At 37.2% G+C, this 24,862-nt stretch overlaps 1 protein-coding gene across 1 annotated transcript in view; it reads left to right on the plus strand.

Annotated features, from left to right (window-relative positions):
* The window catches only part of LOC109052108 (complement C3-like), an 88,736-nt gene that overhangs the window by 40,755 nt on the left and 23,119 nt on the right, over positions 1-24,862 (plus strand). The window contains exons 19-26 of the mRNA XM_042764242.1: positions 3,330-3,412; positions 9,571-9,713; positions 10,004-10,210; positions 10,368-10,428; positions 10,614-10,697; positions 21,910-22,113; positions 22,525-22,600; positions 22,688-22,847. Coding sequence (XP_042620176.1) covers positions 3,330-3,412; positions 9,571-9,713; positions 10,004-10,210; positions 10,368-10,428; positions 10,614-10,697; positions 21,910-22,113; positions 22,525-22,600; positions 22,688-22,847 — 1,018 coding nt within the window. The remainder of the gene's footprint in view (positions 1-3,329; positions 3,413-9,570; positions 9,714-10,003; positions 10,211-10,367; positions 10,429-10,613; positions 10,698-21,909; positions 22,114-22,524; positions 22,601-22,687; positions 22,848-24,862) is intronic.

Raw genomic sequence — 24,862 nt, forward strand, 5'->3', positions numbered from 1 at the left:
AGAGGGTACTTTTATAGCCCCTATTCCCAGCAGAGATGCTCCTGCCGCAGCACCACGATTTCCTTTGGTTTAACAACCATGGGAAGATTTCCACGTCAAAAAGGGTGGGCCTTTCTGAACTGAATGGTGTATCCGTGACGAATTGTGCGTAACACCCATAGTGAAAATGCCGGGCAAGCGCTACCCTGCGGCCTGGAAAAACGTAGTGGTTTCCAAGCCTCCGCCTGCAGAGTTCCCACATGCATTAATGTCCGAGCACGGAAAGATCACAGCATCCGTAAGCAAGGAAAGCGCATGTGTCAAAGTCACTACGTTTCATTGAGTCTAATCCTGAAGCGTGTCCACGGCAGGATTAAATCCAACAAAATTAACATCAGGCCACGCCGCTAGCATGCTTACGGCAGCTGTGTGGGACGTCATAAACGGGCCGTCTTAGTCAGCCTCTTGTGCCGTCCCTCAAACTCTGAAGGCTGGATTGTGCAGAGTGTCTGAGGGGGCGCTCAAGTGATAGCTCGATCCAATGATGCTCGAGGTGCCTTTGCTGCGAGACAGTCAATGTTAGAGCGTGGGGACTGCAGTGAGAGGGTTGGATGTGGATTAGCGGTCCAACAGCGCTCTCCGGTGGAGGGCACAGTCCCTGACGAACAGGAAGGGAAGCGCATGCGTCAAAGTCGCTGCGTTTCGTTGTGTATAATCCTGAAGCGTATCCACGGCAGGATTTAATCCAACAAGATAAACATTGGGCCCCGCTGCTAGCGAGAACGCGGCAGCTGTGTGAGCCATCATAAACGGGCTGTCTTTGTCAGACCCTTGGGCTGTCCCTCAAACTCTGTAGGCTGAATTGCGCAGAGTGTCTGAGGGGGGCGCTCAAGTGATAGCTCGATCCAATGATGCTCGAAGTGCCTTTGCTGTGAGACAGTCAATGTTAGAGCGTGGGGACTGCAGAGAGAGGGTTGGATGTGCATTAGCATTCCAACAGCGCTCTCTAGAGGAGGGCACAGTCCCTGACGAACAGCAGAAGTATCAGGAACTGCTGTAAGGGGATTGAGGACGAGAGGCTTTTGCCGTCCAACTCAGGTTTTCTGTAATGTCGGCGAGATTAGCCAAGGTGGCGCTCGACTGTTAACATCCCCATCATAGAACGGTTTAGTTTATCCACCACGCGGGTAACCACATTCAACAGCTCACTGAGAAAGGGGAGGCGCGTTTCTCCTGTCCGCTCGGAGGGAGAGAACCGCATGTGCCGGCCAGAGCGTACTCTGAGTCCGAAGCCGCGGTGGACAAACATAGTTAGTAAAAGCAAATCTGCTGATTTAACACACTCGAGTGGGGCAGAGCGAGCGAAGTGGAAAAAACTCCAGCGCATCACTGTCCTCATAGTCCAAGCCACACACATCACCCCAAACCACCGCCTCGTGCGGCGCCTCGGCGACCGCAGAAGCGTAACGGCGGGGGTTAGACGCGGGGCAACCTAGAGAAAATACACTTCCGAGCGCAGAACTGTAGCCGCAGGCTATCACAGAGAGAACATGTAGAGAGGCTGCTAAATGAACCTCTCATGAGTGCCTCCCCGTGATAAACCCATTGTACGGCTCTTACCTTACGTTGACTCATCGCGTCCGCGAAGAGAAGTTGAAGAATGCTCGAAGAAAAAAACCGCTGAGAACGCGAGATGGTTTCCTTAGGGCACAGATGATTCGCTTTCCTGAAGGAAATGAAATCTGAGCGAAATAGCGCAAGGCACTCAGGTATACCATGCTTACACACGCGTAAGGCGGTGCTAAGCGCTATTTTGCCAATAAAATTGGGCTTCAGACATTCGTCACACCGAAAGGTGTTCCAATACAGGGACATCATCGCAGCATTGAAGTGACCTATGAAAGGAAACAATGGCTCTGTGATAATCAATTAATATAATTGATTTTTCAAACAGTTTAGTCTTCTATGCTGTCGATAAGTCACACACAGACATCAATAATCAGCATATGAACCTCAACAATGGTGACATAAAGGAAAAAAAAGCAGAGCATGCTTGGAGCCATGGATGGGTTTTGTACTTCAATAGTACCCAGCATGCATTGCAGCATGTTTTTTTTTTTTTTTTTTTTTTTCGTCACCATTGTTGGGGTTCCTATTCTGATTATTGATGTCAGTGTGTGACTCATTGCTGCTATAAAAAAAATGTATATGCACAAAGTGTTTGGAAATTTCTTTATATTAACTGGTTATGAAAGAACCACTGGATTTCATTGTAATCAACCAAACTAATCACACAACATCTATTTAGTCTCTGGACTCTGAACAGCTCCATAATTGATGATTGTCATCACCAACATGCTGTATAACAACCAGTACCTGATAATATTTTCTGGGGTTTTTTAGTTATAACGAACATGTTTTAAAAACACATGGTTATAACAATGAGAGAAAAAAAAAAACTTAGAAGTCAAGGGTGAAGAGCCCAACTAAAGCAAACACTGATCTCTAACATGGTTACTTCAAATGAAACAATAAATCAACATCTAAACCTTAGTTAATTCTCAATCAGATCTTCTGTAGACGTCTGACAGAAATAAAGTCAGTCTGGTTATTAATAAGTGGAGCTGGTGATGCTGTTTGTTAACAGCAGCTGTTCATCACTAATGCTCAATCAGCACTTAATTAATCACTTGATAACATGATTGCAAAGTTTTAAAACTTACATGGTTTAAGTAAAGGCAATCTGTTTACTCAAACGGTTTGAGTTACTGTGACTTGTCAGGTTTTACAGTGTAGTTTTAAAACTTAAATGGTTTAAGGCAATCGGTTGCCTCAAACGGTTTAAGTAAACCTAACTTGTCAGGTTTTTAAGGATATCTGTTTACTCAAACGGTTTGAGTTAAGTTACTTGTCGGGTTTTAGTGTATAACTCCAGGCATCTGAGATCCTCAAATCAGATTCTGCTAGTTGTTCCACGTTCTAGATTGAGGACACAAGGAGACTGTGCCTTTGAAGTAGTTGCTCCCAAGTTGTGGAATGATCTTCCTCTGAAACTGAGATCTGTGGTCTCTATGGACATTTTTAAAAAGAAGCTGAAAATGCACTTGTTTGAACTTGCTTTTGTCTACTCTGTTCTTTTAATTGTCATGTCTATTTTTAATCTTTTTGTTTACAATTTTGATGTAAAGCACTGTGTGACACTTGCTCTTGAAAGGTGCTATAGAAATAAACATTACTTATTTAAATTTGTAATGTTGAAAATATTTCATATTCTAAGTATATTACAATTTAACTGAGTCAATGTAAAATTATAACTCAAAAAGTTTGTTTTTTTGTTTATTTATTTACAGTACAAACATAGAAAAAGCAATCTACCTGAAAGACTCTATCACTACCTGGCAGATCTTGGCTGTCAGTCTGTCACCAACATTTGGTAAGGAAAAGCTTGAAACCCACAATTTATATTGATATTCTAATTGATATTCTGAAAAATCATCATCCTCAACATCATACAGGATCAGGGGTGTATTCCAGAAAGCAGGGTTAACTTACCAGCTATACCCTGAACTTTCGATTGATTAACCCCAAACATTGTTTACTCAAGGTATGTGGTTCCAAAAATGCATCCGGGAGTGAGTTCATTCAACTCAGAGTATGTTCCTGGTTGAGACTCAAGACATTCTCAACAGAGCACTGTTAAAAATCGCTGTAAAAAAACGGCCAAATTTTGACAGTAACATTCTGTTTTCCATTAAAACAGTGCATTCTGGGTAATATTTGTCATTTTTCGAGAAAGTAGCCTGCTGCTATATATCGTGAATTACACAACGTTCAAAGTGGACACTCAGAGGCTGTGTTTCAAATCACACCCTACACCCTCATTCACTATTCCCTACATGAGTTTACTAATATATTCCACCTGACAGAGAGAATGAAAACTAATGAGTGAATTCAGACACTGATGAACAGCTGCTGTTAATGAGCAAAATCACTGAAGAAAAGAGAAACAAGACAAACACAAGAACTACAACTGACTTCAGCCGCAGCCTTAGATGAAATCAACTGATTTAAAGATTTAAACAATCAACAAACAGCTTTACCAGCTTCACTCATTACTAACCAGACTGACTTTATTTCTGTCAGACATCTACAGAAGATCTTATTGAGAATAAACAACAGTTTAAATGATGCTGTTTTATTGTTTCGTTTTGACGTTACCATTGTGGAGATGAGTGTTTGCTTTAGTTGTGCTCCTGACCCTTGACTTTTGAACATTAACATTTGTTTAATTGCTATAACTGTTTTGTTAAGATGCAATTGTTATAGCAAAATGTTTATGGATGGTCAAGTGATGTTGGGGTTTTGTAATAGCCATAATCTGTAATATGCCTTTAAAGTTTTGATGAATTATATGCTTGAAATGCTTGAGTGTTAAATATATTTTTGTGATGAGCTGGAGCAGTGGTCTAATACATAAAATTAAGAATTTATAACATTTCATGTTTAAATTATTTTAGAACTACCGTCTCATTAACACCCAGAGAGACATCAAGAATCAGCATATAAATCTCAACAATGGTGACAATCAAAAGCTTCATTATGCAATGCATGCTGGGTACCACCCATTACTCCCAGCATGCATTGCAGCATGAAAAAATTATACTGCTCAATTGTCCACTTGTTTTCTTGGATTCTTACTGTGTTTTATTTTTGCTTTTTTGTTGAGCTTTAGTAGCATGTTTTGTGATGTTCAGAACTGATCTGTTTATATATTTTTTAGATTGTCACCATTGTTGAGATTAATACGCTGATTATTGACATGTCAGTCTAAATTACAATAAACTTTTTAATGGTTTTCAAATGAGTGTTGAGTTTTTACAGTCTTTCATAACTGAGTGCTTGATAGTGCTTTTTCTGTTTTAGTAACAATGTTCAGTATGAGAAGAGACACCAGATAAAATCAGTGAATCTGAAGCAAGAGGACAATGCTATGAAACAACAATGGCAGGTTTTTTTTTTTTTTCGTGCCATAACAAACATGTTCCAGAAACACATTGCTACAGCAGCAAAAGTTAATATTAAAAAGTCAAGGTTCAAGAGCCCAACTAAAGTGAACACTGATCTCAATCATGGTAGTGAACAAAAAAGAAGAAGAACATCTAAACCTTTGTAACTCTCAGTAAGATCTTCTGTAGATGTTTCACAGGAATAAAGTCACTCTGGTAATAATTGAGGCTGGTGAAGCTGTTTTAGCAGTTGTTTAATCAGATCTTGAGAGATTTAATGTCTTTCATTTCAGTTGATTTAATCTAATGCTGTGTATGAAAATTGTAATTCTTGTGTTTCTCTTTCATTCACTGATTCAGTTTGTTAATAGCAGGTGTTCATCACTAATGCTCAATTATCACTTAATTAATCACAGAATTGTCTCATTAACTTCACTGATTCAGTGTTACTCTAACACTCTGTAGTGTGCACACATTATAAGTGTTCATTTAAAACTAAGGATTTTGTTGTGGGGTTTAAAGAGTTAAAGATATAAAATGACGAAAAAACAGCATGAAACGTAATTTAACAGCAATAAACTGTAATTAATTTACGGCAATGAACTGTAGAAAAACAGTAACATGCTGGCAACCAGAGCTGCCAGTAGATTACTGTTAATTCAAGGGAAAAAACAGCAATATACTGTAAAACGTAACAGTCAGGTTTACCAAGCAAAATAAGTTAATTTAACTAAAATATTAGTAAATGTTTATAGAAAAAAATGTTATGCAAAGTCATACACTGATAATGAGAGTAAATACTGAACTCAGCTGTATTAATGTGTTTTTGCACAAGAGAGATCTGTTAGTTTAATGTAGTTTTGTGGTTCACCATTGTGCTGGAGAGTAGAGTCTGTGCTTCAGTCAATGATGAGCCACAAACACTAATCTTTTGCTGCTTTATATAAAGACAGTAAATGTGGAGTTGCTGATTCAGTGACAATCTCTTTACTAAGCATTTTAGTACATAAGTGTGTACTATTGCTAGTTAATGATGTTCTACAAAGATTTGAGTAAAATTTGTGCTTTGTTTGATTGCACTTTCAATGTTTGCAGTTTTACATTAAGAAGTATTTCTTTTTAGTGGACTCAAATGAAATAAGTTCACTGCACTAACACCATCTAAACAGTAGTTTTTGTTGTTGTTGTTGTTGTTGTTTTTAACTCGAATGGTTTGAAGCAATCGGTTTCGCAAATGAAACGAGTTACCACATGGTATAATAACGGTAACATACTGTAAAAATGAAGAGCTGTAAATTAACTGTAGAGAGCTGTAAACTAACAGTACAATGCTGGCAACCACAGCTGCCAGTAGATTACCGTTATTTTACAGCGCAATTTTTTACAGTGAGGGACGAATTGATGAGTCACTATGGAAATGGATGCTAATAAAAAGTGCACCATGCTGTTTATTTCTTCTTTTGTTCAGTGGTCCTTTACATGCTTAGTGCATATCGCCACACTGTAAAACCTGACAAGTCACAGTAACTCAAACCGTTTGAGTAAACAGATTGCCTTTACTTAAACCATGTAAGTTTTAAAACTTTGCAATTATGTAATCAAGTGATTAATTAAGTGCTGATTGAGCTTTAGTGATGAACAGCTGCTGTTAACAAACAGCATTACCAGCTCCACTTATTAATAACCAGACTGGCTTTATTTCTGTCAGACGTCTACAGAAGATCTTATTGAGAATTAACTAAGGTTTAGATGTTGATTTATTGTTTCATTTGAAGTAACCATGTTAGAGATCAGTGTTTGCTTTAGTTGGGCTATTAAATGAAGATTGTGCATTAGTGATGAACACCTGCTGTTAACAATCAACATCACTGAAGAAAAGAGAAACACAAGAACTACAACTGACTTTAAGCACAGTCTTGGATGAAATCATCTGGAAAGAAAAAAAAAAACTTTGCAACCATAATTGTGGTCAGTATTTGCTTCAGTTGGGTCTTGAGCCTTTTAGCAGTTTTGATAAATTTGCTTCTAAGCAATTGTATTATTGTTTCACAGCAAACATTTGTGCAACGCAGAAGCAAATCTTGAACAAGCAGGTTACTTGCGCTTTTGATGATTGTATGATCTTGATTTAAATTTCTTAATAATTTTTTAAAAAAAGAGAGAAATCTCATTGCAAAAAAGGCCAGCATAATGCTTCATTATTAAGAAAAAAAAAAGACACTTTAGGATTAGGCATTTAGCCATGAACATTTATCATATGATCCTCAACAGTGGTGAAAATAATTATTCATACTGCAGTGCATTATGGGAGTTTTTCATGTATTGCAACATGAAGCATTCTGTTGATTGTCACCATTGTAGAGATTCATATGCTGGTTCTTGATATCTGTGTGTGTCTAAAAACCACTGAATTTCAAAATTCTATATGTGTTGCACAGATTTATAATTCATTCTCTGTAAATATTACTGCAATCCTTTTTTTATTGGTTGTAGTTATACAGGAATGATTATTCAAAAAAAAACATTGTTTTGGATGTAATCTTACCAGCTCATTGTGACTATATATTCACGTCACTGTTTTCTCTTCCGCAACGCTACATACATAGCTACAGAGAGAGATCTAGCACAACAAGCCAAGGGCAAAGCACCAGACTGCAGCCTGCAGATCGAGGCGGGGCAGCACCCGCCCCATACCTACTCTGATTGGTTGGATCGTCTTTCAAAGACATACATGATAGTAAATGTGTGTGTAGTTGGTGTAGGACGGAGAATGCTGTTTAAAAAGCTAAAAACGCTGTACAGTTTTATAAAGCCTTTACTATAATGTAGTTTTTTATTGTTAACTTGACTCACTTTGTCTGATTTATTGAATCACGAGATGTTAGCTGCTGCAAGTTTACTCTTCTTGACCAGCTGAATTCACAAATGAATCATTGGGACATTCTAAAGCACGCTTAACGTGAAAGTACATGGCTTCGTGCATTAAAACTGTGTTTTAAAAAGACCAAACTCAGTAAACAAATTATTAATAAAGCATTCTATTCACAGACAAGCAGATATGAGCCCAGAATACAAAGCGTTTAATTTCCTCCCATAACCTGCTTGTCTGTAAATAGAATGTGTTATTAAAAATGTTTACTGAGTTTGGTCTTTTTAAAACACGTTTTAATGCATTACGCCAGGTTAAGCATTTTCCTTTTAGTCTAATGGTCACAAAATGGATATCGGAGAAGATACCAATTTAATATAAATAGATGATACTTTATAAAGTTTATCTCAATATTTGACCGCAGTGGCTGTGATAGAACTGGACTAAAATAAGAGCACAATGCGCATGAAATTGCGTTCATTACTATAGCAACAGATTACAGGTGTGTTCTTTCAGAATCGTCACTGGCCGGTAGAAATAAAAGTTTATCGATTTCTTCACTTTCAAATAATGAGGAGCAGCATATTTTCCTGAAATAAAGGGGAGGAAAAGTCTATGCTTTGCAATGTAGTAAAGAAAATTTAAGTTTCATAAAAATTTAAATGGCAGACACATTAGACTATTGAAGTGTCATTTATCAACTGCATGACAGATAATTATATGTAACAATAATTGTCTTGTCATGCTATATAAATTAAAACAGTAATGATACACCCTTTTCATTTCCTTTCTCATACTCTGATGATATGAAATTATCAGATTTTCTAAAATTATTTAATTCATAATTCATTCTTCTATCTGAAGACCTGATCGTCTTACTGTGGATAATCAACACAATTAATTTACTATATTCGTATGTTAGCCTAAAGATCAGCTTAATTTAACAAAACAATCATTTCAGGGACATGGCGAGTTACAGGCTAATGTTTTATTTTTTTCTTCTGTCCATTATAATGAAGGCTTTATAAAACTGTACAGCATTTTCAGTTTTTTTAAACAGCATTCTCCATTCTACATCAGCTATGCACACATTTACTATCATGCATGTCTATGAAAAACGATCACACCAATCAGTGTAGGTATGGGGTGGGGCTGCACGTGCAACCCCATCCCAGGTGCAACCCGACCTTGATCTACAGGTTGCAGCCCGGTGTACTTGAGTCAAGGGTCAAGAGCACAACTAAATCAAACACTGATCTCCATGATGGTGGCATCATTTTAACCAATAAAACATCAACATCTGATCCTCTGTAATATTCAATAACAGCAGGTGTCCATCACTAATGCACAATCATCATTTAATTAGTCACTTAATTATCTAATTAACTTTAACCCTTTGAGGACTTGGGATATGACTTGAAGACTTGCTTGTGACTTGAAAGTCCCCCACCTCTGATATATATATATATATATATATATATATATATATATATATCTATATATATATAATAGGCTATATTACATATTGCTATCTTCAGAGAGCAAGTTACCATGGTTACTTACATACCCTGAAAGTAACCTCCGAATTTAGAACTGAAAGCTGAGGTCATCCGCTCGCTTATCCTCAAACATACCCGGGTATGTCACATAACCTGCTTTTTGGAATATCCCCCTGCTGCTTTAAATCCTTCTGTGTGTCTGTGTTCCTCCTCAAAGGCATCTGTGTGGCAGAACCTGATGAGATGGTCGTTTTCAAGAGCTTTTTCATTGACCTAAAGATACCTTACTCAGCTGTGCGGGGCGAACAACTGGAAATCAAAGCCATTATTCACAACTACACCCCAATGAATCTGAAGAAGGTAGATCTGATTTAATATAAAAAAATGCATTCAGAAATTTAAGTATACATTAAAACCCTTTGCATCGTAGTAAGCATTAATACTTGAGTCAAATAATTTGCTAATTACAACATGTATGGATTCTGATTGTGACTAAAACTGAAAAAAGTGCAGTATATTGCCCAGTGCAAAAACACAAATATCCTCCATCATTGCACATTTCATATTCAAACCAAATGTTTTTTTTTTTACTTGGGAGAAAGTATCCTATGGATATAGCAGTTTAAGTCTCATTCTCCTGTTTTATCCAGGTGCGTGTGGAGTTCATGGAGACAGAAGATATTTGCAGCTCTGCCAGTAAGAAAGGCAAATACAGAACAATAGTATCTGTTGTCAAAGACTCCAGCATAGCGGTTTCATATGTGATTATTCCCATGACACTGGGAAATCACATGATCGAGGTGAAAGCAGCAGCATTTGATTACTCAGATGGAATGATAAAGCCGCTGAAGGTGGTGGTACGTCTGATGGGAATCAGTGATTGTCACTTTTGGCATTTGTTTCATTTGATTTGTTTATTTGTTAATGTAATGATCAACAGATGTTTGTCATATTTTAAATAGATAAACTAGAGCACCATGGATAATTAACACACACTCGCTCTTTCTCTTTCAGTCTGAGGGTGTGCTGATTCCATTACACAGAGGAAATGTGGAGCTCAATCCTGTTAAGAATGGTGAGATTTCCTGTGAAGCACACAATAACATCACTGTGTTACACTGCCATTATACAACATTAAACACATTATACTTTCAGCAAATTATGCCTTATTGCTCAGTTATGCATTGTTGCTGTACAAAATGTGATCAGCTTATGACTCATGACTCATGACTTCATCTTCATGTTCCATTTCTCAAACAGGGGAAAAACCTATGCTTCTTAAAGCTGACATACCAGCTGATCGTCTTCCAGACACACCCGCTGACACGTATATCTCAATTACTGGTAAGGAAAATGTTTTTATATCTTTAAAGTTGTATACATGTTTTGTTTAACAGTCCACAATCATCTCATCTGTTTATTCTACTATACACAACCATTTTTGTAGTACTTGTACAATGACTATACTGGAGTACTTAGTGTTGGGGGATGGTTTGTAATAATTGCAGTCACTTTTACTTACACTTACACTTTTTTACAGTAACGTGTGTTTTCACAAAAAAATTAAACTTTAACTCTTTAACTCATTGACTTTAACTCTTTGAGGACTTGAGACTCGTTTGTGACTTTAAAGGAATGACTTGGTTCCTCCTCTGCTGAAATCAGCTGCTGAGTTCATGGGTGGTTCCTCTAACATCAAGAAAACTGGACATTTTAAGTTCCCAGAACCAACACTGAATATTTGGAGAATGTTCTTGTAACAAAATTCTGTTAGCTGCACTGTAAAACCTGACAAGTCACAGTAACTCAAACCGTTTGAGTAAACGGATTGCCTTTACTTAAACCATGTAAGTTTTAAAACTTTGCAATTATGCAATCAAGTGATTAATTAAGTGCTGATTGAGCTTTAGTGATGAACAGCTGCTGTTAACACAAACAGCATCACCAGCTCCACTTATTAATACCAGACTGACTTTATTTCTGTCAGACGTCTACAGAAGATCTTATTGAGAATTAACTAAAGTTTAGATGTTGATTTATTGTTTCATTTGAAGTAACCATGTTAGAGATCAGTGTTTGCTTTAGTTAGGCTCTTGACCCTTGACTTCTGTCTTAGATTATTTTTTTAGACGTTGTAACCATGTGTTTTTGAAGCATGTTTGTTATAACTCAAAAAACCCAGAGAAAATATGATCAGGTATTGGTTGTTATACAGCATATTGGTGATGATAATCATCAATTATGGAGCTGTTCAGAGTTCAAAATCTTACTAAATACAGGTCCTTCTCAAAAAATTAGCATATTGTGAAAAAGTTCATTATTTTCCATAATGTAATGATAAAAATTAAACTTTCATATATTTTAGATTCATTGCGCACCAACTGAAATATTTCAGGTCTTTTATTGGTTTAATACTGATGATTTTGGCATACAGCTCATGAAAACCCAAAATTCCTGTCTCAAAAAAATAGCATATCATGAAAAGGTTCTCTAAACGAGGTATTAACCTAATCATCTGAATCAACTAATTAACTCTAAACACCTGCAAAAGATTCCAGAGGCTTTTAAAAACTCCCAGCCTGGTACATTACTCAAAACTGCAATCATGGGTAAGACTGCCGACCTGACTGTTGTCCAGAAGGCCATCATTGACACCCTCAAGCGAGAGGGTAAGACACAGAAAGAAATTTCTGAAACGAATAGGCTGTTCCCAGAGTGCTGTATCAAGGCACCTCAGTGGAAAGTCTGTGGGAAGGAAAAAGTGTGGAAAAAAACGCTGCACAACGAGAAGAGGTGACCGGACCCTGAGGAAGATTGTGGAGAAGGACCGATTCCATACCTTGGGGGACCTGCGGAAGCAGTGGACTGAGTCTGGAGTAGAAACATCCAGAGCTACCGTGCACAGGTGTGTGCTTTTGAACCAGAAACAGCGGCAGAAGCGCCTGACCTGGGCTACAGAGAAGCAGCACTGGACTGTTGCTCAGTGGTCCAAAGTACTTTTTTCGGATGAAAGCAAATTTTGCAAGTCATTTGTTAGTCAAGGTGCCAGAGTCTGGAGGAAGACTGGGGAGAAGGAAATCCCAAAATGCCTGAAGTCCAGTGTCAAGTACCCACAGTCAGTGATGGTCTGGGGTGCCATGTCAGCTGCTGGTGTTGGTCCACTGTGTTTTATGAAGGGCAGGGTCAATGCAGCTAGCTATCAGGAGATTTTGGAGCACTTCATGCTTCCATCTGCTGAAAAGCTTTATGGAGATGAAGATTTCGTTTTTCAGCACGACCTGGCACCTGCCTCACAGTGCCAAAACCACTGGTAAATGGTTTACTGACCATGGTATTACTGTGCTCAATTGGCCTGCCAACTCTCCTGACCTGAACCCCATAGAGAATCTGTGGGATATTGTGAAGAGAAAGTTGAGAGACGCAAGACCCAACACTCTGGATGAGCTTAAGGCCGCTATCGAAGCATCCTGGGCCTCCATAACACCTCAGCAGTGCCACAGGCTGATTGCCTCCATGCCACGCCGCAATTGAAGCAGTCATTTCTGCAAAAGGATTCCCGACCAAGTATTGAGTGCATAACTGAACATAATTATTTGAAGGTTGACCTTTTTTGTATTAAAAACACTTTTCTTTTATTGGTTGGATGAAATATGCTAATTTTTTGAGATAGGAATTTTGGGTTTTCATGAGCTGTATGCCAAAATCATCAGTATTAAAACAACAAAAGACCTGAAATATTTCAGTTGGTGTGCAATGAATCTAAAATATATGAAAGTTTAATTTTTATCATTACATTATGGAAAATAATGTTTTTCACAATACTTTTTCACAATATGTTAATTTTTTGAGAAAAACCTATAGTTAGTTCAGTTTATTACTATGAAAACCATTCAAACAAATCAGTGTCTCTTTCATAATCAGTTAACATAAAGGACTTTCCAAACAGTTTGGTTTTTTTATGGTGGCAATTAGTCACACGCAGACATCAATAATCAGAATATGAACCTCAACAATGGTTACGAAAAAAGAAAAAAAAGAACATACTGCAATGCATGCTGGGTACTATTGTAGTACAAAACTCATCCATGGCTCCCAGCATGCTCTGCTGCATTGTTTTTTTTTATGGTCACCATTGTTGAGGTTCATATGCTGATTATTGATGTCTGTGTGTGACTAAGTGACACCACAGTAAACCAAACTGTTTGGAAAGTTCTTTATATTATCTGATTATCACAGAATCACTGGCTCTTAAAATCACTTTTACTGTAATCAATCCAACTAATTACACAACACCTATTTCATCAGAGATTAGACTCCAAACAGTTCAATAATCAGTGGTTGTCATCACCAATATACAGTATAACAACCAACATCTAGGTACAGGTTAGATAAAAAAAAATGCTAACCTGAATGCACTGTAAGTTGCTTTGGATAAAAGCAGCTTCTAAGAGTGTGAGTGTGTGTATAACATCTGATGATTTTTTCTCTGGGCTTTTGAGTTACACAATGGTTACAACAGCCAAAGAAAAAACTAAGACAGCAATCAAGGGTCAAGAGCCCAACTAAAGCAAACACTGATCTCTAACATGGTTACTTCAAATGAAACAATAAATCAACATCTAAACCTTAGTTAATTCTCAATAAGATCTTCTGTAGACATCTGACAGAAATAAAGTCAGTCTGGTTATTAATAAGTGGAGCTGGTGATGCTGATTTGTGGGGTTGTTTAATCAGATCTTGAGAGATTTTAATGTATTTTATTTGAGTTTATTTTATCTAAGGCTGTGTCTGAAGTCAGTTGTAGTTCTTGTGTTTCTCTTTTCTTCAGTAATTCTGTTTGTTAACAGCAGCTGTTCATCACTAATTCACAATTATCACTCAATTAATCACTTAATTATTTAATTGCAATGTATATCTTCTTTCAGTGAACTCAACTGAATTAAGTTCAGAGTACTCACAACTATTAGTTTTTAAAACTTAAATGGTTTAAGGCAATCGGTTTCCTCAAACAGGGTTGAGTTAACATAACTTGTCAGGTTTTAGTGAGGCTGTGTCTGAAGTCAGTTGTAGTTCCTTTCTCTCTTTTCTTCAGTAATTCTGTTTGACAACAGCAGGTGTTCATCACTAATGCTCAATTATCACTCAATTAATCACTTAATTACTTAATTGCAATGTATATCTTCTTTCAGTGAACTCAACTGAATTAAGTTCAGAGTACTCATAACTGTTAAGTTTTAAAACTTAAATGGTTTAAGGCAATCAGTTTCCTCAAACGGTTTGAGTAAACCTAACTTGTCAGGTTTTTAAGGATATCTGTTTACTCAAACTGTTTGAGTTAAGTTACTTGTCGGGTTTTACAGTGTATATTGCAATTTTCCTCCCCCTTATTTCAGGAAAATATGCTGCTTCTCATTATTTTAAAGTGAAGAAATCAAGAAACTTTTATTTCTACCGGTCGTGATGATTCTGAAAGGACATACCTGTAATCTGTTGCTATAGTAACGAACGCAATTTCATGATCATCATGCTCTTATTTTAGTGCAGTTGTGTCACAGCCATTGCAGTCAAATATTCAGATAAACTTTATAAGGTATCATCTATTTATATTAAATTAATAGATTAAATTGGTATCTTCTCCTTACCCATTTTACGACCATTATTCTTTTCAATCAGCTGGAATGATTCGGGACATTCTACAAACCTGATTCCAAAAAAGTTGGGACACTGTACAAATTGTGAATAAAGGCAGAAAGCAATGATGTGGAAGTTTCGAAATTTCAATATTTTATTCAGAATACAACATAGATGACATATTAAATGTGTTAAACTGAGAAAGTGTATCATTTTAAGGGAAAAATAAGTTGATTTTAAATTTCATGGCATCAACACATCTCAAAAAAAGTTGGGACAAGGCCATGTTTACCACTGTGTGGCATCCCCTCTTCTTTTTATAACAGTCTGCAAACGTCTGGGGACTGAGGAGACAAGTTGCTCAAGTTTAGGAATAGAAATGTTGTCCCATTCTTGTCTAATACAGGCTTCTAGTTGCTCAACTGTCTTAGGTCTTCTTTGTCGCATCTTCCTCTTTATGATGCACCAAATGTTTTCTGTGGGTGAAAGATCTGGAGGCTGCCATTTCAGTACCCGGATCCTTCTTCTACGCAGCCATGATGTTGTAATTGATGCAGCATGTGGTCTGGCATTGTCATGTTGGAAAATGCAAGGTCTTCCCTGAAAGAGACGACTTCTGGATGGGAGATTATGTTGTTCTAGAACTTGGATATACCTTTCAGCATTGATGGTGCCTTTCCAGATGTGTAAGCTGTCCATGCCACACGCACTCATGCAACACCCATACCATCAGAGATGCAGGCTTCTGAAACTGAGCGCTGATAACAACTTGGGTTGTCCTTGTCCTCTTTAGTCCGGATGACATGGCGTCCCAGTTTTCCAAAAAGAACTTCGAATTTTAATTGGTCTGAGCACAGAACAGTTTTCCACTTTGCCACTTTGTCTATTTTAAATGAGCCTTGGCCCAGAGAAAACACCTGCGCTTCTGGATCATGTTTAGATATGGCTTCTTTTTTGGCCTATAGAGTTTTAGCCTGCAACGGCGAATGGCACGGTAGATTGTGTTCACGGACAATGTTTTCTGGAAGTATTCCTGAGCCCATGCTGTGATTTCCATTACAGTAGCATTCCTGTATATGATGCAGTGCCATCTAAGGGCCCGAAGATCACAGGCATCCAGTATGGTTTTCCGGCCTTGACCCTTACGCACAGAGATTGTTCCAGATTCTCTGAATCTTTGGATGATATTATGCACTGTAGATGATGATAACTTCAAGCTCTTTGCAATTTTTATCTGAGAAACTCCTTTCTGATATTGCTCCACTATTTTTCGCCGTATTGGCAGCATTGGGGGAATTGGTGATCCTCTGCCCATCTTGACTTCTGAGAGACACTGCCACTCTTAGAGGCACTTTTTATACCCAATCATGTTGCCAATTGACCTAATAAGTTGCAAATTGGTCCTCCAGCTGTTCCTTATATGTACATTTATCTTTTCCGGCCTCTTATTGTTACCTGTGCCAACTTTTTTAGAATGTGTAGCTCTCATGAAATCCAAAATGAGCCAATATTTGGCATGACATTTCAAAATGTCTCACTTTCAACATTTGATATGTTATCTATATTCTATTGTGAATAAAATATAAGTTTATGAGATTTGTAAATTATGCAATTGTTTATTTTTGTTTTCAAAAAGCAAAATTATTTTCCTCAATACTTTAATTTTCGTTTGCAAAACTTTATTTTTTTGCGTATATATACGGCATTATTTTGACTCCATATACTCTGTCCTACACCAACTACGCACACATTTCCTATCATGTATGTCTATGAAAGACGATCGAATTATTCCATTCCTTTTTTACTCACAATTTGTACAGTGTTTATTTTTTTGCGTATATATACAGCATTATTTTGACTCCATATACTCTGTCCTACACCAACTACGCACACATTTCCTATCATGTATGTCTATCGAATTATTCCATTCCTTTTTTACTCACAATTTGTACAGTGTCCCAACTTTTTTGGAATCGGGTTTGTAAGTTTAACGTGGCATAATGTATTAAAACGGTGTTTTTAAAAGACTAAACTCAGTAAACACATTATTAATAAAGTATTATATTCACAGACAAGCAGTTGAGTCCAGAATAAGAATGCAATGCGTTTAATCACACGTTAAGCGTTTCCCAGGTGCAGCACCACATCGATCTGCAGGCTGCAGCCGGGTGTACTTGTATAAAACTGCACAGCATTTTTAGCTTTTTAAACAACATACTCTTATGGAGTCAAAATAATGCCGTATATATATGCAAAAAAAATAAGTTTTGCAAAAGAAAATAAAGTTTTGCAAACGAAAATTAAAGTTTTAATTTTCAAAGAAAAAAAGAACGCTTCTGTGCGCTGGTGTCCTCCCACAGGTTAAGAGATTTTAAACAAACACTGTTAATACACATGCAGTTAACCAAATGAAACAATACACATTTGAATGCTATAAAAGTGTGCACATCGAGAGAAATAAACAGCAGATGTTCATGGTAACAACTTCTTTAACTTGAGCAAACACTGCTAATACACATATACATTTGTTAATAAGGTTAATAAAACGAAAACATGCATGTTTTAATGCTACTGAATAAAAAGAAACGATCCACTCGCAAGCTCTGCTTATCATGACAGTACCTGGATCAGTGAGCTGCTTCTTGGGCCGATGACGTCACTTCCAGGGAGGCATCTTGTACACGCCCCTGTCCCTTGACTCCACCCCCACGTCAAAACAGCGGCACAAAGCGAGACGCGCTATGTATGTCTATGAAAGACGATCGAATTAGGTATGGGGCGGGGCTGCACGTGCAGCCCCACCCCAGATGCAGCCCCGCCTCAATCTGCAGGCTGCAGCCGGGTGTACTTGGTTAATTCTGACACCTGCTCGGACAGACTTTTAACTTGAGCTTGTAATTTCGTAACCGCTTCTGTTGAAGCCGTAGCATTCTGTTCAAGATGCTCGAGAGTTGTATGATGGTCGTTTATGGTTAGCTGAATTGCATCAAACTTTGCGTCAATTTTCTTTTCCAGCGTCGCCATCTCTCCTTTCAAACTTTCTTTAATATCAGTTTTAACCTTGCCCAGCTCCACTCGGAGAGATTCAATTGCAAGCAGTACCGGGTCATTACTTGCTGTTGAGCTGGCCTCTTCCAGCAAGCCCGTGGTCTCGGCCGAACTTTCTCCCTCAACAACATCCTTCTTTCCTGGTTTCTTTGACAGCATTTATAAACACGTAAATTGCAATTGATGTTGAACGTATGCAACTCTATAAAGGATTCTAGAGCACTAACAAGCTTTATGTTGTCTTGTTTTAATGAAATTTTAATGAAAATTAGCGGAGCTACAAAGCCCACGTCTTACTCCATCATCAACCCAGAAGTCCCCCCCTGAACTAGTTTTTAATCTTTTACGGAGATTCTATGAACGTTTATATCGGACACACAGAACACGTAAAAAAAAAACTTTCATTCTGGCTCCTCAGTGGATGTCTTTTCAGCGTCTGCTAAGACTTCAAAAAACATCCACTGGACGTAACTGCCCAGTCAGCACAAATAAATACAACAGAGCAAAGATAAACATATAAAAAAGTGCTTTTCAGGTTTTTTTTTTTTTTAGGTAGGTCTACATTAGGTTTTAGGTACAGAAATTGTCTAAAGTAATCAAATGTAAAATAGCATTGCATATTTGACTGTATAAATTGAAGATTAATCCTTATTAAAGTTACAAAAGCTATTCAGTCAAGAGCAGCGAGTGATTTCCTTGTCTTTTGTTTGCTTGACTAATATTAAAAACACAGACAGCAGGTTGAAAAAAAAATAATAATAATAATTATATAGCCTGCTGTCACTTCAAGACAATGCACTGATCTAGTTCACTGATACTGTACATTCAGTCGACTATGTCTGCTAGGATACTCACCTATAGAATGCCAAACCTGACAAAATTAGAAATAAATAAATATATACATAAATATTCAAAGAAATGTAAAAAAGGAAAAAAATATATAAAAATATACAAAACAAGTAAAAAAAATAATAAATGAATAAATAAATATTTCTACTTTTATTTCCTTATTTTTTTCCACATTTCTTTCTTTTTTTCTTTTATTTATACATTTATTTATTTCCAAATATGTATTTATTTATTTATTTCTATATTTATTTATTTATTTGTTTATTTATTTTCAAATTTATTTATTTCTACATTTCTTTGTCCGTAGAGTAATATGGAGGGCATGTTTTACCCAATAGTATCCAGCTGCAGACTCGCAGCACCACCAGCACCACCAGGATCCCGCAACCAGGACCGGAAGTGAGGGGCGGAGTTATAATTGTCAAAGACACCATATAAAGACCTATGATAAAGACACAAGCACAGAACCGGAAGTGAGGGTCGGAGTTTACCGCCGAGTAGTGCCACTTAAGGTTTTGGAGCTTTTATTACACACGAAACGTCATACTTTGTTATAAAGATGCATTAAGGTACAGTTACAGTACAATAAGCATTTTAAAACATTAATGTTGTGTAATATAATTGTATAGTTATCCGTTTCATTGTATTATGAGAGTTACTTCCTGATCATGCTGTTGAAAAAAGTAATGCTTGAAACTTATGGGTATTTTATATAAAACATCCTTTATTTTTTCAAGAACATATGTGCAGCATGCATTTTTTATTTCAAAAATATAAAAAAAAGAAATTGAAAAAAAAGAAGCCAACGATTCTTTTAATCGTTTTAAAAGAAAGAAAAATGTAAATAAACTTAAAAATATGTCAAACGCAGAATTTACTCTGAGGCCCATTTTGTCATGGCATTCTTGCAAAAAACCTCCAAAAAAATCAACTCCGACCCTCACTTCCGGTTCTGTGCTTACTCCGCCCCTCACTTCCGGTCCTGGCGGCGGGGTCCTGGCAGCGCTGGTGGTGCTGCAAGTCTGCAGCTGGATATATCTCGTTTTTACCTCAGGGATAGTAATCGAGCCAGAGTAGGCGAGTTGTAAGCTTTGAGGCCACAGTGACACCTTGTGGTGTCCAAACCAAATACAAGAAGTGTAGTCTACATGACAGGCCTTTCGTGAGATTAAGTAAATAAAATAGCTTTGACAGCTGTACTTAATGGAGTTCCACAACTTCTGGCTTTGTTCTCTTTCACCGGGCTTGTGTGTTTGTCTAGGTGATGTAAAAGAGGAAACCAGGCATTTGGACCAAAGCACTGTGAGGCAAGGGAGTGCAACAGTACAACCACTAGTGAACTCAAATGCTTTCAATGTGTGGAAACTCTAATGTGTATTAGCAGTCTTCAGTCATGGTTGACATTGTTTGTTTGTTTGTTTTTTTGCATATGACACTTGAAACTGAATGAAGTCAGATCATGTTTTCACGTTTTTCGTTTCACTTTGAGATTTCATTTAGTTTTGACATTAGTTTAGCTAGAAAATGGGTCACATAATTACATTTTATTATAGATCACACTGGAATATCTAGACATTTACAGGGGATGCTAAATTGGAAAAGATTACTTACTGTTTGACAGAGGTGGAGAGTCCAGGGGTCAGAAAGCAAAAGTCCTGCCATATGTTTATTCCACCAATGAACTCAGCAGCTGATTTCACCAGAGGAGGAATCAAGTCATTCCTTCCAAGTCACAAATGAGTCTCAAGTTAAATCCCAAGTCCTCATAGAGTTAAAGTTAATGAAATAATTAAGTGACTAATTAAATGAAGATTGTGCATTAGTGATGAACACCTGCTGTTAACAATCAGCATCACTGAAGAAAAGAGAAACATAAGAACTACAACTGACTTTAAGCACAGCCTTGGATGAAATCAATTGAAAGAAAAAGAAAAAAAAAACTTTGCCACCATAATTGTGGTCAGTATTTGCTTCAGTTGGACTCTTGAGCCTTTTAAGAGTTTTGATAAGTTTGCTTCTAAGCAAATGCATTACTGTTTCATAGCAAACGTTTGTGCAATGCTGAAGCAAATCTTGAGCTAGCAGGTAACTTATGCTTTTGATGACTGTATGATCTTGATTTGAATTTCTTTATTGTTCTTTAAAAAAAAGAGTGATATCTCATTATACATTGCCACCATAATACTTCAATATTAAGAGAAAAAAAAAGCTTGCTTAGGATTAGGCATTTAGCTGTGAACATTTATCATATGATCCTCAACAGTGGTGACAAATAATTATTCATACTGCAGTGCATTATGGGAGTTTTTTTCATGTATTGCAACATGAAGCATTTTGTTGATTTTCACCATTGTAGAGATTCATATGCTGGTTCTTGATATCTGTGTGTGTCTAAAAAGCACTGGAGTTCAAATTTCTGTATGTGTTACACAGATTTATGGTTTTTTCTATTTTATTCTCTTTAAATTTTTTTTTTTTGCTTTTTTTAGTTTTGTTGTTTTGATTGTTTGATTTTTAAAATTATGAAATTAAGAAACACTATTTTGAATATGATCACATCAGCTCATTGTGACTATCTGTTTAATGCATATCACTGATCTCTTTTCTCTACAAGCCCACATATAGAACTACAGAGAAAGATCTAGTACAACAAGTCAAGGGTCAAGAGCACAACTAAATCAAACACTGATCTCCATGATGGTGGCATCATTTTAACCAATAAAACATTAACATCTGATCCTCTGTAATTTACAACAACAACAGGTGTTCATCACTAATGCACAATCATCATTTAATTAGTCACTTAATTATCTCATTAACTTTAACTCTTTGAGGACTTGGGATTTGACTTGAGACTTGTTTGTGACTTGGAAGGAATGACTTGGTTCCTCCTCTGGTGAAATCAGCTGCTGAGTTCATGGGTGGAATAAACATATGGCAGGACTTTTACTTTCTGACCCCTGGACTCTCCACCTCTGCTGTTTGAGCTGTCAATTAAAAAAAAATGTTCCTTCTTACATTCCTCCAGCTGAAGAGATCGCTCAGACAGTCGAGCAGGCCATCAGTGGAAGCTTCATGGGTCGCCTTATTTTCCAGCCCACTGGATGTGGAGAGCAGAACATGTACCGCATGACTCTACCTCTCATTGCCGCTCATTATCTGGACAGCACCAATCAGTGGGACACTGTTGGCTTCGAGCGCCGTGATGAAGCCATCAACCATATCAGAACAGGTCAGCAGGACACAACAGATATACAGTATCTGACTATGATTTGAAATAAAATTATAAAGCACTCTCAAAGATGCTCTCTTGTGGTCATGGCTTGTTTGCAATAAAGAAGGAACTGTTTTTAAAAGAACTCCAGATATACAGAAAACAGAACAACTAAAAGTAAAATGCGACATGAACGGACAAGTGAAATGAACAAAACAGAGATTTTGATGACTGGCCAGCACAAAACAGCAGGTGTGCACATTAATCAAACAATAAAAAACCATAGCAACGAACTGAAAATGCAGAACTAAAACATGTGACAGAACCCTCGAAAACAGAAACCCAGATGATCTCTAACATTAAAATTAAATAAACTCAAAATCTGAAATAAATACATGGATAGTAAAGTAAATATTCTTTCTTTATTAGGTTATCAAGGGCAGCTGAGCTACCGCAAAACAGATGGATCTTACGCTATTTACTTAGAAACGCCAAGCAGTACATGGTAAAATATTATTTTCCAATATTATTATGATTAAAAGTAGTAAAGTATTACTTGTTATTAGTTTGCTTTTGTTTCTGTCTGTTAAAGGTTGACAGCATATGTGGCTAAAGTCTTCGCCATGGCCAATAACCTTGTTCCTATAGAGGAACATGTGATCTGCAGCGCCCTCAAGTGGCTGGTTCTCAACAAACAACTGCCAGACGGCTCCTTTAAAGAGGAATCAGCTGTACTTTCAAGAGGGATGGTGGTAAGCTGAATGCCACTATGATAGACTGTATTAAATTACAATTAATTTGTAATATAGAATTCTACAACATGGTTGTCATGATTTGCAAGATATTTCACTGGACAGATGTTTACATGGTTTTAATAAATTGTAATTTTTTTTGGGGGGGGGGGATAAGAAAGTATCTTATTTAATACTTTCATAATAACAAAATATTTGTGTTCCATTGGGAAACATCGAACCCCAAATAAAATAATAAGGGAAGGCAAGGACTGACCTGTGGCCAAGTATGGTGTCCCATACTCGGAATTTGTGCTCTGCATTTAACCAAGCGACAACCTGTCACGAGTCTCTCTCATAAAACCATCACAGAAGTGACTTGAACTGTAATTCGTCAACTGGCCGCTTGAGGCTGGCTGCAAAAGGGAGTCAGTCCCATAGACTCCGTATGTTAAAATGCCCAACTTTGCAGCAGAAAAAAAATAAAATAAAAAAAAAGCCTCGTCCAAAAAAAATTAACTTTGCCCTTCATGACAACTGCGAGGGGGGGGGGGGGGGTATTTTTATTTATTTTTTTAAAAACTCATCCGTTTAAATTGTATTAAGCCTTAAAGTTCTGCATAATTAAGGGTGTGGCCACTTGAGTGACAGGTGGATTGCCGCTGCATACTCTGCCGTTGAGCTAGGTGGGCGTGGTTTCAGCAACCGCCTCTTTGCCCATTTTCAATTATCTGGGAGTGATGCTCGGTGACTCGCTGCCAAGATGGTGACAGCCCGCTCCGCCCACTTTGAGCTTCAAAAACGCTCTTCACAGACACTGCGTCCATGTTTTTATACAGTCTATGCATTTAACCCATTGAAGTGCACACACTTACTGTGAACACACTGTGAGCAGTGGGCAGCCAGAGGTGGATAGTCCAGGGGTCAGAAAGTAAAAGTCCTGCCATATCTTTATTCCACCCATGAACTCAGCAGCTGATTTCACCAGAGGAGGAATCAAGTCGTTCCTTCCAAATAACAACAAGTCTCAAGTTAAATCCCAAGTCCTTAAAGTGTTAAAGTTAATGAGATAATTAAGTGACTAATTAAGTGATGATTGTGCATTAGTGATGAACACCTGCTGTTAACAATCAACATAACTGAAGAAAAGAGAAACACAAGAACTACAACTGACATTAAGCACAGCCTTGGATGAAATCAATTGGAAGAAAAGAAAAAAAAAAAAAAAACTTTGCCACCATAATTGTGGTCAGTATTTGCTTCAGTTTGGCTCTTGAGCCTTTTAACAGTTTTGATAAATTTGCTTCTAAGCAAATACGTTACTGTTTCACAGCAAGCAATTCTGCAATGCTGAAACAAATCTTGAACTTGCAGGTAACTTATGCTTTTGATGACTGTATGATCTTGCTTTGAATTAATTTATTCTTCTTTAAAAAAAAAGGTGATATCTCATCATGCAAATGCCACCATAATACTTCAATATTAAGAAAAAAAAAACCCTGTTTAGGATTAGGTATTTAGCCATGAACATTTATCATATGATCCCCAACAGTGGTGACAAATAATTATTCATACTGCAGTGCATTATGGGAGTTTTTCATGTATTGTAACATGAAGCATTTTGTTGATTCTCACCATTGTAGAGATTCAAATGCTGGTTCTTGATATCTGTGTGTGTCTAAAAAACACTGGAGTTCAAATTGTTGTATGTGTTACACAGACTGTAAATTTATTTCCTGTAAATATTAGAGCAATACTTTTTTTTGCCGGTGATTATTCAAAATCTAAACTTACGAAAAAAAACAAACATTATTTTGGACATTATCACACGAGCTCATTGTGATTATAGGTTTATTGTATGTCACTGATCTCTCTTCTCTACAACACCACATACAGAGCTACAGAGAAAATTCCAGCACAGCTAGTCAAGGGTCAAGAGCACAACTAAATCAAACACTTATCTCCATGATGGTGGCATCATTTTAGCCAATAAAACCAAGTAGGGCTCGCTGCAGCCTGCAGTGGACATCCAACCC

This window comes from Cyprinus carpio, chromosome A1, assembly GCF_018340385.1.
Source record: "Cyprinus carpio isolate SPL01 chromosome A1, ASM1834038v1, whole genome shotgun sequence".
NCBI classification, from domain to species: Eukaryota; Metazoa; Chordata; class Actinopteri; order Cypriniformes; family Cyprinidae; genus Cyprinus; species Cyprinus carpio.